Raw genomic sequence first — 15922 nt, 5'->3', positions numbered from 1 at the left:
TGCATTTTTTTACTACAACTACTAATCTATGAGATATGCAAGTATTCTGAGATATGTATGTGGAGTGCCTTAGGGTGACATAAAAATTAGTACACAAATACCTTAGTTCAACACTTTTATTACTTCCCTATTTAGAAGGTACTTCATGGCAATGTGGCTTTTAAACCATCCCATTGTCAATTAACTAAGAATATTGTAATTAAAAGACAATTAAGCTATTAAGATAAGCTTCCTATAGTTTCATTCATGAAATAGGAGTAGAAAAGAGACTTCTACCACCTGGTGAGAACTCATTTACTATTTATTCAGAGATGTGGCAATCAATACAAAAGTTACAATAGGTGGGACACTATCATAAAGTTAACTGGCCGTGTTGACACAACTAATGGATTGCCCAATCATTACTTTGTTTGACTGGGCGTTCTTTGAAATAGAGTATGATGGAAGTGAGGTCAAGGAAACATTGTAGAGATCAGATTTCAAATCAAAGGTTACCTATTGTTATTATTAAAGATGTTTAGTAATATACAATGACTGTAGACTTGATTTCTTTATCAGAAAATATATTATTTAGGGGAATACATGAGTAATAGTAAAAACTGTTGTCGTCTTTTCTGTTCCCATGTAAATTTCCAACCATCAACCGTTAAAGATTAGTGGAGAACATAGGCTTCATTAGAGACGAAAGTATTTAAATATTGTATCGTTCAGTTGCTTCTTATTGCAACCACACAAAGACTGATGCAATTTAAAGAAAACTTTAAAACATGTGATTATAAAGATAATCTAAAACTCGGATACTTGTGGATAAGCTGTAGAAGAGTAAAAGTTGTATATAAAATAATTATTACATTGTGTCAGCAGTTTCCAATTTGTGAATACTCAAATCATTTTTCATTACGTTGTCATAAGGTCTAGATCATACATTAGTCAGTAAGTTCAACCGTGACTAATAGAAGTACAGAAGTACTGTACTAGGTAAACATTATTATCAACATATGCACTGGGCCACATTCATATTTCCAGTATTCTTCGTTATCTTACCAAGTAGGCACTTAACCTACTTAGAGGTGCTATAATATTTTTTACGGCAACAATTTGGTCATTTTACTAACAGGCGTCTATTGTTGCCTTTATACAGATGAGCTCACTGACGCTTTAGGCAAAAATCCATCGCAGTTTTATTCAGAATGCCGTAACGGGTATATTTTATCGTTATGGCGCCGACGCCATAAAGGCGTTGTTCTAAAACTGTTTTATTTACATCGGAATAACGCGGCGCGCTTCTGTTTTGCCCTTTTTGGGTTTATGGGCTTTGTGCTTATTAAAACCATTTAAATTTTGTAAGTAGCTGCCCACCTGCAGCTGCGTACGCGTTTATAATCACGGACTTAAAAGATATTTTGAAATGCAACATATTCTACCTAAATAAATACTTTAAAGTATGACAAATTGAACCAGTCACTTTATAAGAATCAGATGTGTTCCTGCCCCTTAGGAATGTAATGCCTTATGAGATTAGTTAACTGTCCGAGTCCTGGAGCAGTCTCCACAACGAAGATGAAAACGTGTGCAAAATTTCGCCGTCACCCATCCAATTGCGTATAAAGTTGCTATCTTTGTAGAACGATTACGATCTACACAAACCGCGGAACTATACGCGATTCATGATTCTACAAAATAAAAATATGTAGGTGTAGTTGTGGACTCAATCCTATTGGACCAATAATGATGGTTATGACTTAAATTCCTTTTGTTACATAGACAAATATTTCGTTCTCAATAAATAATCCTTTGAAATAAGTAGTTATTGTAAGGTATGAACTTTGCTCTCAAAGTAACTTTACTCAAGTCATTTTAATGTTACATGAAATCTACAGACATACGGTGAAATTACTCTCTGTACTTTGATGAAACTTTAATGACTCAGTACGTTGAACTTTCTGTCGCATACGTAAGACGAAATTTTAAGTTTAAAACGTCGTCAACATTAATGGTGCATTGTTTATTCTCGTAAAATAACCGTACGGTACGTAACTTAACTATAGTGGTTATGAATCTGAATTTTCTATTACTTTCATTAGAGTAAACACACTACCTTATCAAAACCTTGTCAGTACATCATAGATATTTCACACGACGATAAGATCTCTGCACAAGATACCAGATACGTATCTTTGATGTTGTTTGATAGAACATTACAAACATTAATAGCTTTATATTTTGTATGAACTACTATGTAGGAGAATAAAAACGTTTAAAACAAAATGTGTGTGTATTATTAAAAAGCTTATACGAATACAGATGACCCTTGCGTCGTAGCCGGGGTCTTTCAGGAGTACCCTCAAGGGGGCGAAATCGCAGAGCAGGGATACGAGTGTACCAATAAATTTGGCGTTTGTACAAAATGAAAACACGTTTTTATACTCACTTGATGATTAGTAAATAAGTAAGTTGGTACGTCTGTTTACCTACTACAAGTTTTGAAACAATTTTTTACGCTGCTTCGATATTTATACGCTACTTCTTAGATAATCTCAGTACAAGTTTCTAATCAGTGTTTATAAGCAAAAGTGTAAAATACAGTTTTATATTTGATGTCGTGCAAATAAGAACATTGTATTTGGTTAGAAAGCTAGAAGCTAGATTAAGTTTTTATAAAATGAGAAACAGACTTATTTTTATTTGTCTGTATAGATATTACGTCAATCATGCTCACTTTTGTCGTGCTTGTATTTTGCGAGGCGAAGTTTTTGTGTCTTTGCAAACTTATTGGTGCAATGCGCTTTCTTCAATATCACGATCGATAGGTAGCTTGTTGGCATCTTTGGCGATTCCTCAGATCTCTCCCTCTGAAAGTAGCTTTAGGTAGATATAGATTGGTCTTTGTTAATTTATCTCCGGCTGTGAGTTAAGCAATCTATTGGATAAGATTGGATATAATCCAGAAATTCCTTTTCAGTTTATAAGTTACAATGCAAAGGACTGTATTTCACTTTTGATTCATGTCATCGTGGTATTTCCAGAAAATAATGTTTCAAACTTTCCGATTATAAAGATTTTTAAGCGCTCACATATAAGAGATATGAGATAAAGAGATATCTCTTTTGCTCTCAATAGATTTTGCTTAGTTACGTTTCACTAAAGTCATAATATGTTTTACTAAATTTAACTTTTTTGCTACAAAGCGTCGTAGATACTGACTTTAAATTTTGAATCATAATACATTTAGCAATATCAGTGGAGCATGAAATCGATTTCATTTAAGCCGAGAGTAAATAGTAGGGAGGTACCGAGTCTAAAAATGAAATTGCTAGGGTCGTGCAATTAGACTAAATGGAATTGCAATGTGGAAACGGATAAAAATGGATATGAACGGGCAGTTTTGGAAAAGCAAACGTACTCAACAAAGCACTTCAATATTTTATTACATACGAGCTTCCACGCGCGGCTCTGCTCACTTGCATCCTTAATATGATTTTCATTTTTAAGCAATAAGTAATGCTGGGTTTTACTTAAAGTTTTTTATATTTAAACGCTATTTCCATACGTAATGAGAGAAGGGAATTTAAATATTTCACAAAAAGAAAGTCTTGATTATTCTGCCAGTCAAACTTGCAAAGAATATATCGTAAAACCCGTACACAATTGTCAAACGTGGCCCATAATTTAGTTGACTTTGACCCAACTTTCACATGAACAACCGCCTACCAACTGTTCATTCGCAAAGTGATTATCATCTGACCTTCGTAACAGCTAAAATGCTGACCATAAACGTAGGGAGCGGTCAATCGTTGGACGCTTAATTAATTAGTAATTACATTTAAATCCGGAATGCTCCATGACTATATACATTAATCTACATTGAGTAACGCTTGTTATTAATAGTCAATCCTATTTTACCTACCAAAGATCAAAGTTGTCAGATCGTCAAAAGTCGATCTTGCTTGACACAATGTTGGATAGATAACGGGTGGTATTGTCATTTAAATACCATAAGACCTTTGTATGTTAATCTTGTAAAGTGAATATAGATGCAAAAAATCATTTCAAACATAAAATAAAATCTAAACTAGCCAGTCCAATCCGTACATTCACTATTGCCAATTAGCGATCCAATTAAAGTATCTGCGAATAATTTTGCAATTAGCCCTATCCCCGAAGGATAAAATTGTTGAAGGACTGGTTGATAGTCCAATCCGCAACTGACATCTTTATACTGAACAGATAGCATATTAATACTCTGGAAGTACAAGTTTGTGTAAGATATGGCAGATATAATGTTTATAACGAATGCGAGCTTCTAAGCTTAAGATAACCACTAGAAATGTGTTTCTGGTCTATATTGACTTTTTGTCAGTGTGGATTACATCTCCTTGACGTTTTAACTAACACCAAAATGATATTGAATCCTAATCAGTTAGATTTTTGCCAATGGCGGACCGGTTGTCAATTACGAATCTCTGGCCGACCTAAGGTGTTTGTCAGTGGCCTCTTACCATCACGCGGTAACTGTGAGCTATTAATTATACCAAAATACTTCATTGTAGTGACACTAATGGGACACTATTTATTACGCCATATTTAGTATATCAACATTTGAATATCAACATGACTATTGACAGAATCATCTAAGTAACATACCAGTTGTACGATCCATCAACTTCAAAGTTTTAAACTACCCTCGTCCATTAGTTCAATTAAACTATCGGCGAATGTAGTTACTTATTATGTCAAAAGGATAAAATTGTAAGTTCTAGGGAAGATACGAGTACGTACAATTAACATCTTCATACTATACCATATCTGCTACACGTCTCTCTATTAATGTTTCAACTGACAGTTACAAGATAAAGTGTGCTGACAGTAACCTTATGTTGTAGTTCAAGTGGATAGTATTTCTTTAAGAGGGTTTAAACAACCTTGCGAGCTCTTGTACTTGCTAACTGGGGCGAAGTCATCGATGAGTGATGAGAATGATGATTTATAAACGGTGGTAGAATTTATTTTGAAGATGTACCGTTTATGTTGAGTTGTAGATCATCGAAGAGGCGGGATATCGCCATAACCAGACATGATTATTAATATTCCTGTTCTGGGTCTGGGTGTTTGTCTTTGTGTCCATGACACCTATTGCACGGAGAATCCTAGCGTGTAATTAAGACTGGAGAGTCACTTTTTATAGTTGAACTCTGAAATATTTAAATTTATTCTTTACAACAGAATTGTGTATTTCCATTTGCATTAAATTAAGTTTATATTTTATTTTCGCTCTACGTAAAATTACATGTATATTGGCGACTCTTTTATCTTATCCATATATTGCTAGAGGCATATTAGAAATCGATTTTAGAATTCATACATCTCGATACTCGCATATTACTCGATAATTCGATTTCCAATCTTTCGTGTGAAGCGAGGTGAAAGTAATTTTATCTCGATTTCTAGATCTGCAAACACGGTCAATTTCTTGTGGATATCGTGATTTACTTAATCTCATCTCGCAAGCAATCAGCTACGGAATAATAGAACAATTTTCGCCTAATGCGAGCGGCAATAAGAGTCATAAGCGATTGTTGAGCTGACTGTACCAATACAGTGGCTATTTATGTGTTCATAATATATTCGCCTGATTGGAATTTCTTTTTTTGTGAATCCGCGCGCAGCTCTTTTTTATGTACTTATAAACGATTGTTTTGCTGACTGTACCAGTACAGTAGTTATTTTTGTATTCATAATATATTCGCCTGATTGGTATTCCTCTTTGTGAAAATAGTGGGCGACTCTTTTTATTTTTTATATAAATGTCGAAATTATTTGTTATGTTTTTAGGCTGAAATGTTATTTATGTCACTCACTGTTAACTAGATTCCAGCAAGCGTTACGTTCCGTTCAAATAGGTTTAGACATTTGCAAGATTATTCGTGCCGTCAGTGACAGATAGGAAAAAAGACAACTTATTTTTAATATTACTGGAATAATTCATGAGAATGGCAGTTATTTTTAAATCATAAACAGATAAGTACTTAAAACATTATATTTACTTTATATATTTGTATTTACATGCAAACGCTCTCATAGTGCGTATTAGACTATTTGCGGAAGTACAATATATTGTATAAACATAATTTATAGGTAATAATGATATAAATAACAATCTGTTAAAAATTTCCAAAGAATACGTACATAGGCTCGAAAAACATTACCATCCGAAGGAGGATAAAAATAATAGGAAATTAATACAAAACATTTCTTACATAACTGTAAGATGGAACTAACCATTAACCACGCTGAGCCAAAAATAAAGTTGCATCATTCGTCAACGACGTTTGTCTCATTTAAGAGTTGTTTAGTCTCAAAAGGATTCTATTCATGTTCTCCTGATATAATGACAGAAAAATGAAATGGGAAATGGGGCAATTTTTAAGATATGTGTAAATTTGTTATAAATTGCACTGTGTATATTTTTGAATATGCTATTTCTATAATTAGTTTTAGGGATAGGTAGTAATTATTAAATAAACCGACTCTTTACTTAACTTGTGCACATTAACTTGTATAGGTGTTTTATACAGTAAATAATTGTATATAAGGTAAAACAGTCATGTCGTCACTACATATTTAATGGCTTACTCTTGATAAACTTCTAAGAATATTTATGAGTATGTACCTAGTGGATATCACAATAGGCACACTTTAATAGAATAATGTGGTCATAAATACAGTGAATTGTATACACCAACCGGAAAATAACACAAAAGAGAAATCATTGGGGTCTACCATTCGTTTGGAAACGTTCATGAAAGCTAAATTACGCATAATGTGGTTGTTGAAGTCAACCATTATCCCTACGGTGTTATCAACCAATCTAGACTTTCAATCTAGGAAAATTGATAGGTAGTTACAGCAAGAAACTGTATAAACAAAACGAGCTAATAAATTTGTATCTGTTGCCAATTATACACCTGTTACCTTCAAGTCAAATCTAGTCTATTGCAAATTTCGAAATGATTGCTATATTCGTGAATCAAAATTTGGCGTCCATAGATTTGGCGTTTGGGTTTATCATGTTGAATTAAATAAAATGATTAGGTACAAATTAATTACTACTGAAGAACTGAAGTTAAACATTCTGGAACTTCATTAAGAGTGGAATTAAATATTTGTGATTAACTTGTATATAGTAAAAAAAATATTACCAAATTTTAATAGAAGCTAGCACTTTAAGACCTCTTTTAGTAGCCTCCGTCAATGCAGTAGCATAGTACCAGCAGGTATAGTAGGTAATACCTGCATCACTTTATCAATTTATATCTTTATACGAAGAACAAATTAACTTAGCAATTTGGTCACAATAATCACACGCAATAATTTCAGCTTCCAAGCTTATTAAGCCTGGGGCTCTTAACAAAGACGCATTGATAAAAGATAAAACAGTCATTACGGAGTGCATGAACTTCGCACGGCTGTTCAGTCGCGCCTCGCAACAACACAAAAGCTTACTATACTTTTATACAAAACACTATACTACAGATACAAAAGTATACTGTATACAGTGCGATGGCGACAGGTGCATGAGCGGTCGGGCGAGACTCCGGATACGGGGGGCGATCATAACACAACTTTGCCTCGCTTTAATCAATACGAATACTACATTGAATAACTCGCTCGCTACCTGTATCTTGCTTTGACCTACTGCTATCGGTGCTAATTTGCCAATGATTGGACCCGCGTTGATGGATATAGTGATATTACTTCAAATTATTTTCGGAAAAGTATAAACCTTGTGAATTGTGACAAATTTTGTTTAGATTATATTACTGAGCCTCTAGGGTAAGATTATAATGGAAGTAACACTAGTTTGCATTTGGTGTTCAAAAAGTTTAGTAAAAAATATCTCCGAACATAAAACAGAGATGTTTTATTAACAGCCGCCCACAGTTTGAGACGAATCGAACGAAAACTCATATGTTAAGATCCATAAAGTCGTTTGGGCTGTAGAGCGTGCCAAACATCAATGCATATGCATATTACCTATTCATACATAATAATATAAAGACACTCTTGAAAAAGATTTACCTCCTTCTAGCGTAGTCTGGTAAAAAAATAAAAGAACATAATTGACCAAATAACAAGTAATTGCGAATACACATTTGTAATATTCGAACCTTTTAATAACCTTATGTCTCAAGCGGAAAATCCTCTCAACTTGACTACGCGCGGAACATAGCATCCCAAAACGATACAACAGCTGCAGTACTAACTACTGTAATATTCGACCCTACGCCCTTAGAATACAGAAAGGGAAAGCTTTCGATCGTTGGTGATCGTTAACTAAAGGACGCAAACCTGTTGTGAGGATGAGTGGCGCTAACAGTCCTGTGGAAGGGAGAAGTGCTTTTAAAAACGTTCCCTTACGCAGTGACAAGTTGGCATAATGTATAACCTGCTACACACAGAACCCGTTTTTGTGGGCGGATAATGGGTGGGTGCTAGAAAAACTAGTAAACAAACGGGATATGGATCCGTATCGTTTTTGTATAGCTCCAAAAATAAAACTGTTTTGAAACAGCATAACAAAATTGTAAGCAAAATTTTGTAATTATGTGAAAAATTTTCTATTCTATCACTTTAATTCTACTTTTACTAGTTATTGCTTACATAGAATAAATACTGTTTATTAGTGATAGCTTAAATTGTATACAACATAAACTGATCTATTTTACACCTGGCAACACTTGAAACGCGATAATGAACTACTCTAAATCGGCTCTTAAGTTTTTTAAATTCATGTTAATTTGAATTTTTCTAAAAAATATGTAAAGAGCGATGTTCCAGACCCCAATAGCCCTCAATATTTAGTGAGTGTGCATTATAAATGTCCAACTCATCACAACGGTCTATCGGAAGCTCGAAATTATATATTAGACCACGGGACTTCCCGAGAGGATCCTTTGAATAAAACATCACAATATGGTAGCACAAATAAACTCAGATATTTTTGATAAAGTCGTGAGCCCGACGAGCGTCTAAATTAAACCCTTTAAATTTCCACGTGACCGCTCTGCTGGTTTAGATACGGCTGATGGCTCTAAAATCCTTCCAAAAGGGTAACAGCCGTTAATCAAATGAACGCCAGAATAGATACTCATGAATCTAATTTGGTTACGCGTTACTACATAAATGCTGCATGCCTCCATACTTTTGGCGAGGTTTGCTTGCCAATGGATGTGCGCGTCATTCTTATTCGACCCTCATACGTGGTTATGCTTCTGAGAATACTGATAGCTATAACCCAACCAATGAAACTAAACACCCAGGACCCTTTACTGGCGAAAGAAGTCAAGTGCCACTATACTCGACCGCATAAACTGAGTATTGTAATAAATTAGTATGCAGGTGGTATCGAGCTTCCTCCACGCCGGGGATGTCTCGCCATGTCCTCTATAATTTACATACGTATAGACCCTTTACAAGAAAAATTGGCTGTCTATTTAGGAATATGTTAGGAGAAACTACGAATTATAATCGAAAAAAATGTAAATGGTGATTGAAATAAAACAATTACGCTTAGATAGTCAAAGTTACGAGATTTTCTTCGTTACAAGATTTTGTAAAGTAAGACCTGGATAAATAACAAAGTGCTGTTTTGCTCTTATAATTAACTTGCTAGCGAAACAAAAACTTTAACGATCTATTCAGATTCATACCGTTTAGGTTGGTAGCTTGCACATACATAGTCTCACATCGCATCGTGAGAAGTGCATTGACTCGATTAAGAATATTAAATTAGCTCCTCCCAATGAATCTGCAGGCGTGAGTGCATCAAGATCGACATGCGCATTACTTTAACGGTCGATTTACATTTGAGAAAGAATCATTGTGTTTGCTCTGATGTGGTCTTGAGTAAGCATCCTTGTTGAAACACAGATACATCTTGTACGGCAAGATCCAAGTTCTATTTATGAAGTAGTATTTCTATTAGTTTTGCAGTATTGATAGTTCTCTTAGAATTTGACAGTATTACTACAGGAGTATGGATATATTCTGCATAACCTTGATAGTGGTGGATATATTCCTATGTTTTATAAGTTTTGTTTCTGAATGATAAGAACTTCGTTATTCGGTTATTTTAACCTCGAAACTGTTTTATTATTGTTTCAAAATGGCTACAGAATTCTAGCTTCACTAATCAGGGGGACCTAGATCAATATCAGCGTTGACCCTATTTTTGTAGTCCCTCTCATCTCGCCCTTGCATCGACAACTGCCTTTGCAGCGTCGCTGACCCATATTGCTCGTGTTAACTGTTACACTTAACGTCTCTAAATAGGGCCGCTGGCGTGCTTTTAGAGAGATTAAGCTGGCATTAATGTTTCTTTCAAAACCTTGAAGACATTTTCTACTTCGTGCAAAGTTACTCGATTATATTCTTTTTTTTTTAGGTGGTAGTTACGTATTGTAAGTTTATTTCTACAAGAAGATAAACCTGATGTAATAAGTCTTCAGATATCCGTTTGTAAGGCGTTGTGACATTTCATGTACTCAGACAAATTGGGTCGTTATTGTTCCGCTGTGTATAGTGAAACGTTTATCTTTTTAACTTATGGATAGGAAATTTACTACATTTACTCATCCGTAATTTTTATCCTCAATGTTTTTTTTTACCTTGTCTTGATTTATTTTAAGGTACTTGTGTGCATTCTTAGCATTTCAACCGAAGTATGCCACAGTATTTTGTATTTGCGATCTCAAATAAGATCTCCACTTCCAATGCTCAATGGATTATTCGTAGCACTTAAAGACAAAAGCAATAAATCCGACTGGTAGCCCTACTAACCCCTCTAGCTTTCTATCTCAGCGGTGGTCTATCAATAGTTTGATAGCTCGTCGAGCGCGCCGGCTCGCTTGCATGGATCTTGTGTTCTCGTGTAATTGTGTTTTATGTTCGCGGCTATCGTTTGAGCGATCCACGGATCTGTTTTACGACCCTTAATTGTGCTTACATATTGAAAATGTACTCATGAGTGCTTTTCACTGTTCCGTTGTTGGATTTTGCTGATTGCTTTTCAGACAATATACAAAATAGACAATTATTAGTGTTATTTCTATTCTACTAATAATTTAAAATTCTGAAAATAATTTTGATATCAGTGTTACCATTATTGATTGTGCAACAAAACCTCTGTATATTACAAAACAATTACAAGTCGTTAAAGATCATGTTGTGCCGCAACCGACTTAAGTACTGTAAAACAAGTTTTGTACATCAGCGAGGGGACAAATAGATCAACAACCGGCATGAATGATCTATTCCATTAATATATTTAAAGTAAAGACCGTGAATGAATTGCGCTCTTGGTCAACTATCATAGGTAACAATGTCATTTGTTCTAAGAACGCTTGCTCAATTTATTCAACATAAATAAAGCACGCCCACACTTTACAGGCTAGTTACGCTTAATTCTAGACAGCAGATTTAGTGTTGACGATAAAGAATTGCAGTCACAAACAGAAACCATTGCAACACGCAAAGGTGATAAACTGATCAAAAGCAACAAATTCAACATAAAGCATCATGACAATGACATATCCTTTACAGCAGTTCCTGTTTTCATTGGGAGAAAGGCTTAAATTATAGATATCAACTTGGATCCTCTATTTTAGGCACATAAAAATAAACAACATAAGTGTTGCGTCTTGAAAGTAAACAATTTCATCTCATTTGAACGTGTACGGCGATTCAAAAACAAACAACTGACAGAAGGGCTCCATAAATAAATAACCTAAAATATAACAATTTGAAACGGTTGTTTCAGTTCAATTTGAACTTTGGTAATTAGTTTGGCGCTTGCCCAAACCTATTTCATTCAACTCTCCCTCTATTCAATTTTTGTTCCAGACTACTTCATCTCCGCAAAATAGGTATAGGTATTTCTTGAGTTGTCTTAGACGCGCTGTGTTTATTTTATTTACAAATTTCATTTACACAAAACGAACATTTATAGACGTATTGTTTGGTTTCTAGTTAATTTTAAATATCTATGAAGATGAGATTTACTATTAAGATGATGATATATTTCTACAATGTATCTTTTAAAGTAGGCATATTATTAACAAGATTTAAGATTTCATTCAACACGTACAAAGATACGTATTCACACACATTGTAATTCCAATCGTAGCTGATAAGAATATTTCCTTGATGAATGCCTTGACCGTATTGTATCATTGGATGATGTCAATTGCTAACTTTATACGAGTTCTCTATATTATGTTTATACTAAATTGGCTTCATGTACGAACAGGGTGTAATGTTCTCTGAAAGGAACTACGCTTGCTTTGTTTTACACTTGGTTAATTTCAAGGTACATCCCTTTAGTTCTGTGACCGGAGTCTCGCTATTGTTTAAAGTCATTATACCTCTTGAGAATAGCGTCCAACCACAACCTAATTCACATATCTGTATTAATAACACATCAAGATGAAATATTTCTGCCAAAATTGCTATGTTCCGTGAAATCCAGAGTGGTTTTACTGTGTAATCCTTTGTATGTTAATGTATGGAAATCTTGTCCTCTTTGGTGGTCTATATGTGGTGTTCTTATTGACATCATAAATATGATTGCCAGTTAAGGCTGGTAACAATAAGACCGTTGCGTTGGCATTAACAATGTTTGTATGGAAAGAGTAGCTACGCCTTAATATGGATATGTGTTGTCATAGATAGTTGTTAGTTACAGTTATTTTTGGTGTTAGCTCTTAATGCAGTTGTATCTTAACAATCATGTTAACTTATGCTATCAAATTATCACGTAATTGTAACAAAAATACTAACGGCACTGCTAATTTCTCGGTATTGATAAAATTTCTTGACATGAAAAGTAATATAATAATTTTGAAATCAATGTTACCATTATTGATTGTGCAACAAAACATTTGTCTATTACAAAACAATTACAAGTCGTTAAACATGATGTTATGCCACAACCGACTTAACCGACGAAAAGCAATATAATAATTGATAGATTTTAGTGTTTTCTTTGCTTTAGACATAGATAAGTATAGATATATCACCGCCTTGTAATTGAAGGAAGCCATTAAATGGCTTAAACGGTTGACAATTCTGTCAGCCATTCAATGGCTGTCATGGTGTAATTTAAGTGGTGCAAAAACGCGAAATCCAAGAAAAAGTGCGGAGAAATATCTTTTCATTCGTAAATGATCTAAAAACTACATTCTTTAAATTTTTCAAACACGAAAATAGATGACAGTGACAATTTCAATTGTCAAAACTGGTTACACATTTTCTTCGTCTTTAACATTGTTGATTGTTCACAGACTACATTAAAAGATGATCCGTGAACTTTATATCGTATGAGAACGTTTGTGATCGTAAATACAAACATAGCGACATAGTATTGGATCTTCGCTCGAAGATATTCTTGAGAGTGCCAAATAATGCCAGCTATTCGTAATAAATATTGTGCACTTAAATTTTCTTCTTCCTTTATTACGTCAAGCGAATAGCTGAGGCGTAATAAACACATACTAAGCGATCGTTGCCCATGCTAATCTTGGCGAGCGCGAATCATATTCGGGTCACATACGTACCCGATTGAATTTAGACTAGTTAAAGAATGTGTGGCACATATGCTATTTAGTAGTGAAAACGATCAAGAGTTCTCACACGAGTTACTGTAAACCTACTAAAGGGATATAAACATTACTTTTCGCCGGTACTATAGTTATTTGGAACGTATAAACAAAAATCTAGAGATTAACTGCTGATAACTGATTGAGTAAGGGTTACCCTTATTGTTAGTTAGTCAATTGGAACACCACGTTGTTCCAGATAGAAATAATTATGATCATATTTCTAACCACAATCCAGTGTAGTTCAGTGCGTTCGTTACTTATTATTCATTTTGTAAGACACTATAACGCACCGTGCGTTTTCAATCACGATTTAGAACCAAACAACATTAGAATTGCATTGGCTTTTATATTCCACATTACAATCTAAAAATAGTGTGTGTCGCGTCATTAAGTCCCAGCGTTGCTCCGGCGCATGTCGCGTGGGGCCCGCGACGCGTGCTCAATCACGACCCGACTCACGCTCGAGGATAGGATGTGCACCATTATAATAAATACGCCAACTTGTCAGGAATAATATGTATTAATTTATTTGTTGTGGACCCCACATCGTCCAACGTTACATATGTTTACACGTTTTAAGTAACACAACGAGCTAAAAATCCGCAAATTCCGATGGAAATCGGCAATACGACGACGGCTCTATTGGCTCCTCGTTATACCGGTCAAAATTACCCGTATCACCTGGATGTTTATATTTTGGTATGAAAGGCGGAGGAGATTTACAATTAAGTATCGCCTCCCATTCGATACCTTTGAACCATTTGTGATTCTTGAAGTCCATTACACCGTTCTTCATTACACCATAACGTTTACTGATGTCGACTTGAAGCGTATTTCGAACTAAATCCCTAAGGTCCGTATTAAAACTCGACGGGCATCTGTACTTGCCACCCACGATCTTTTCATACGTCTTCATTGGCTCGTTTCCGTAGAAAGGAGGATATCCTGCATTCATTTCATATAAAAGGACACCGAACGACCACCAGTCAACGGAAAATCCGTATCCTTTGCTTAATATTAGTTCTGGTGCTAAATACTCAGGAGTACCACATAATGTCCATGTGCGGCCTTGTACGACTTTACAAAAACCGAAATCTGTTATTTTCAAGTAACCGTTTTTGTCGATTAAAATGTTTTCAGGTTTTAAATCTCTATATACTAAATTGCAAAAGTGCAAATATTCTAAGGCTAGTACCACTTGGCTTGCATAAAATTTTGAAAGCGGCTCCTCAAATTTACCCATACGCCGAAGGTGTGTGAACATTTCCCCGCCTGGTACAAATGGCATAACGAAATAAAGGTAACTGTTGTCTTTATAACTAAATTCCATGGATACGGTAAAAGGAAATTTTGTGGCTTCAAGAATACGTTTTTCATATAACGTATGCTCGACCTGCTTCATTTTTATTACTTTTTCTTTTTCCAAAACTTTCATCGCGTAATATTTGTTAGTTTTTGTATGTTTCAGTAGAATTACTCTACCAAATGCACCAGTTCCTAGAGTTCGAACACGTTCTAAATCAGTAAATTGCATATCAAACGTAGGTTTCTTACACCAACGATTTTCAAATTCACCTTTTAGTTGCTTCAAATACTTTGTATACTGTTGTTGTTGCTGTTGCGTATATCCGTCACGAACTTCTGTTGATGTAGAAGCTTTATAAGACAAATCTTTAGATGGAACATAACTTTTTCGCGAGTACATTATGTATATTTCTTTGACACGTTGACCCGCACAATTTGGATCGTAGCCAACTGGATTCTCAGCCTAATAGAACGTAATGCTGAAAGGCAAATCGTCAACATAAGCGCGAAATTAAGATTTTATTTTACCGTTTGCAAGGGGATTGTTGAATTCCGTTGCAAATATTTTCGCCGAGATCGAAAGTGCGAGGGATACGAGAGCGCGGGGTGAAGGGTGAACGAACGGTACGAGTGGGAGGGTGGTGGAATCAGCTGTGTTTAGGGGTGACATGCAATACCCCGCCGGGTGGTAGCCGTCCCGACTGGCATATTGATCAGACGGCACGTGGTGCGATTCCCGAAACTTTCTCGTACGGTATTATAATATGGGGGTGCACAGTTTAGCTGAAACTTTAACAGCCTATTATTAAACTTCACTATATCATCACTAAATGTCAGAACTTCATAAATAACTTATTGGCTTGTTACTGTAATATTCGTGACTAGATCTTTAATATTTATGACTAACTTTGAGCTTGTTTGCAGCCAAGCTAAAATGTATTGTTTTCGTCAGTGCGTAT

General features: G+C 35.1%; 2 protein-coding genes across 6 annotated transcripts in view; one reads left to right on the top strand and one right to left on the bottom strand.

The window, feature by feature from the left end:
• The window catches only part of Lrch (Leucine-rich-repeats and calponin homology domain protein), a 62714-nt gene that overhangs the window by 891 nt on the left and 45901 nt on the right, over positions 1-15922 (top strand). The window lies entirely within an intron of this gene.
• LOC140748122 (cAMP-dependent protein kinase catalytic subunit 1) lies at positions 14021-15912 on the bottom strand. Its single transcript, XM_073080856.1, has one exon. The coding sequence runs from the start codon at positions 15361-15363 to the stop codon at positions 14251-14253; it is 1113 nt and encodes a 370-aa protein (XP_072936957.1). The 5' UTR covers positions 15364-15912; the 3' UTR covers positions 14021-14250.

The sequence above is a fragment of the Epargyreus clarus genome, unplaced genomic scaffold (assembly GCF_041222505.1).
Source record: "Epargyreus clarus isolate Ecla_fem2 unplaced genomic scaffold, WU_Ecla_fem_2.2 ptg000015l, whole genome shotgun sequence".
In the NCBI taxonomy this organism is placed as follows: Eukaryota; Metazoa; Arthropoda; class Insecta; order Lepidoptera; family Hesperiidae; genus Epargyreus; species Epargyreus clarus.
Note: the sequence above shows the minus strand (reverse complement) of the source record. Positions and strands in the feature narration are given on the sequence as shown.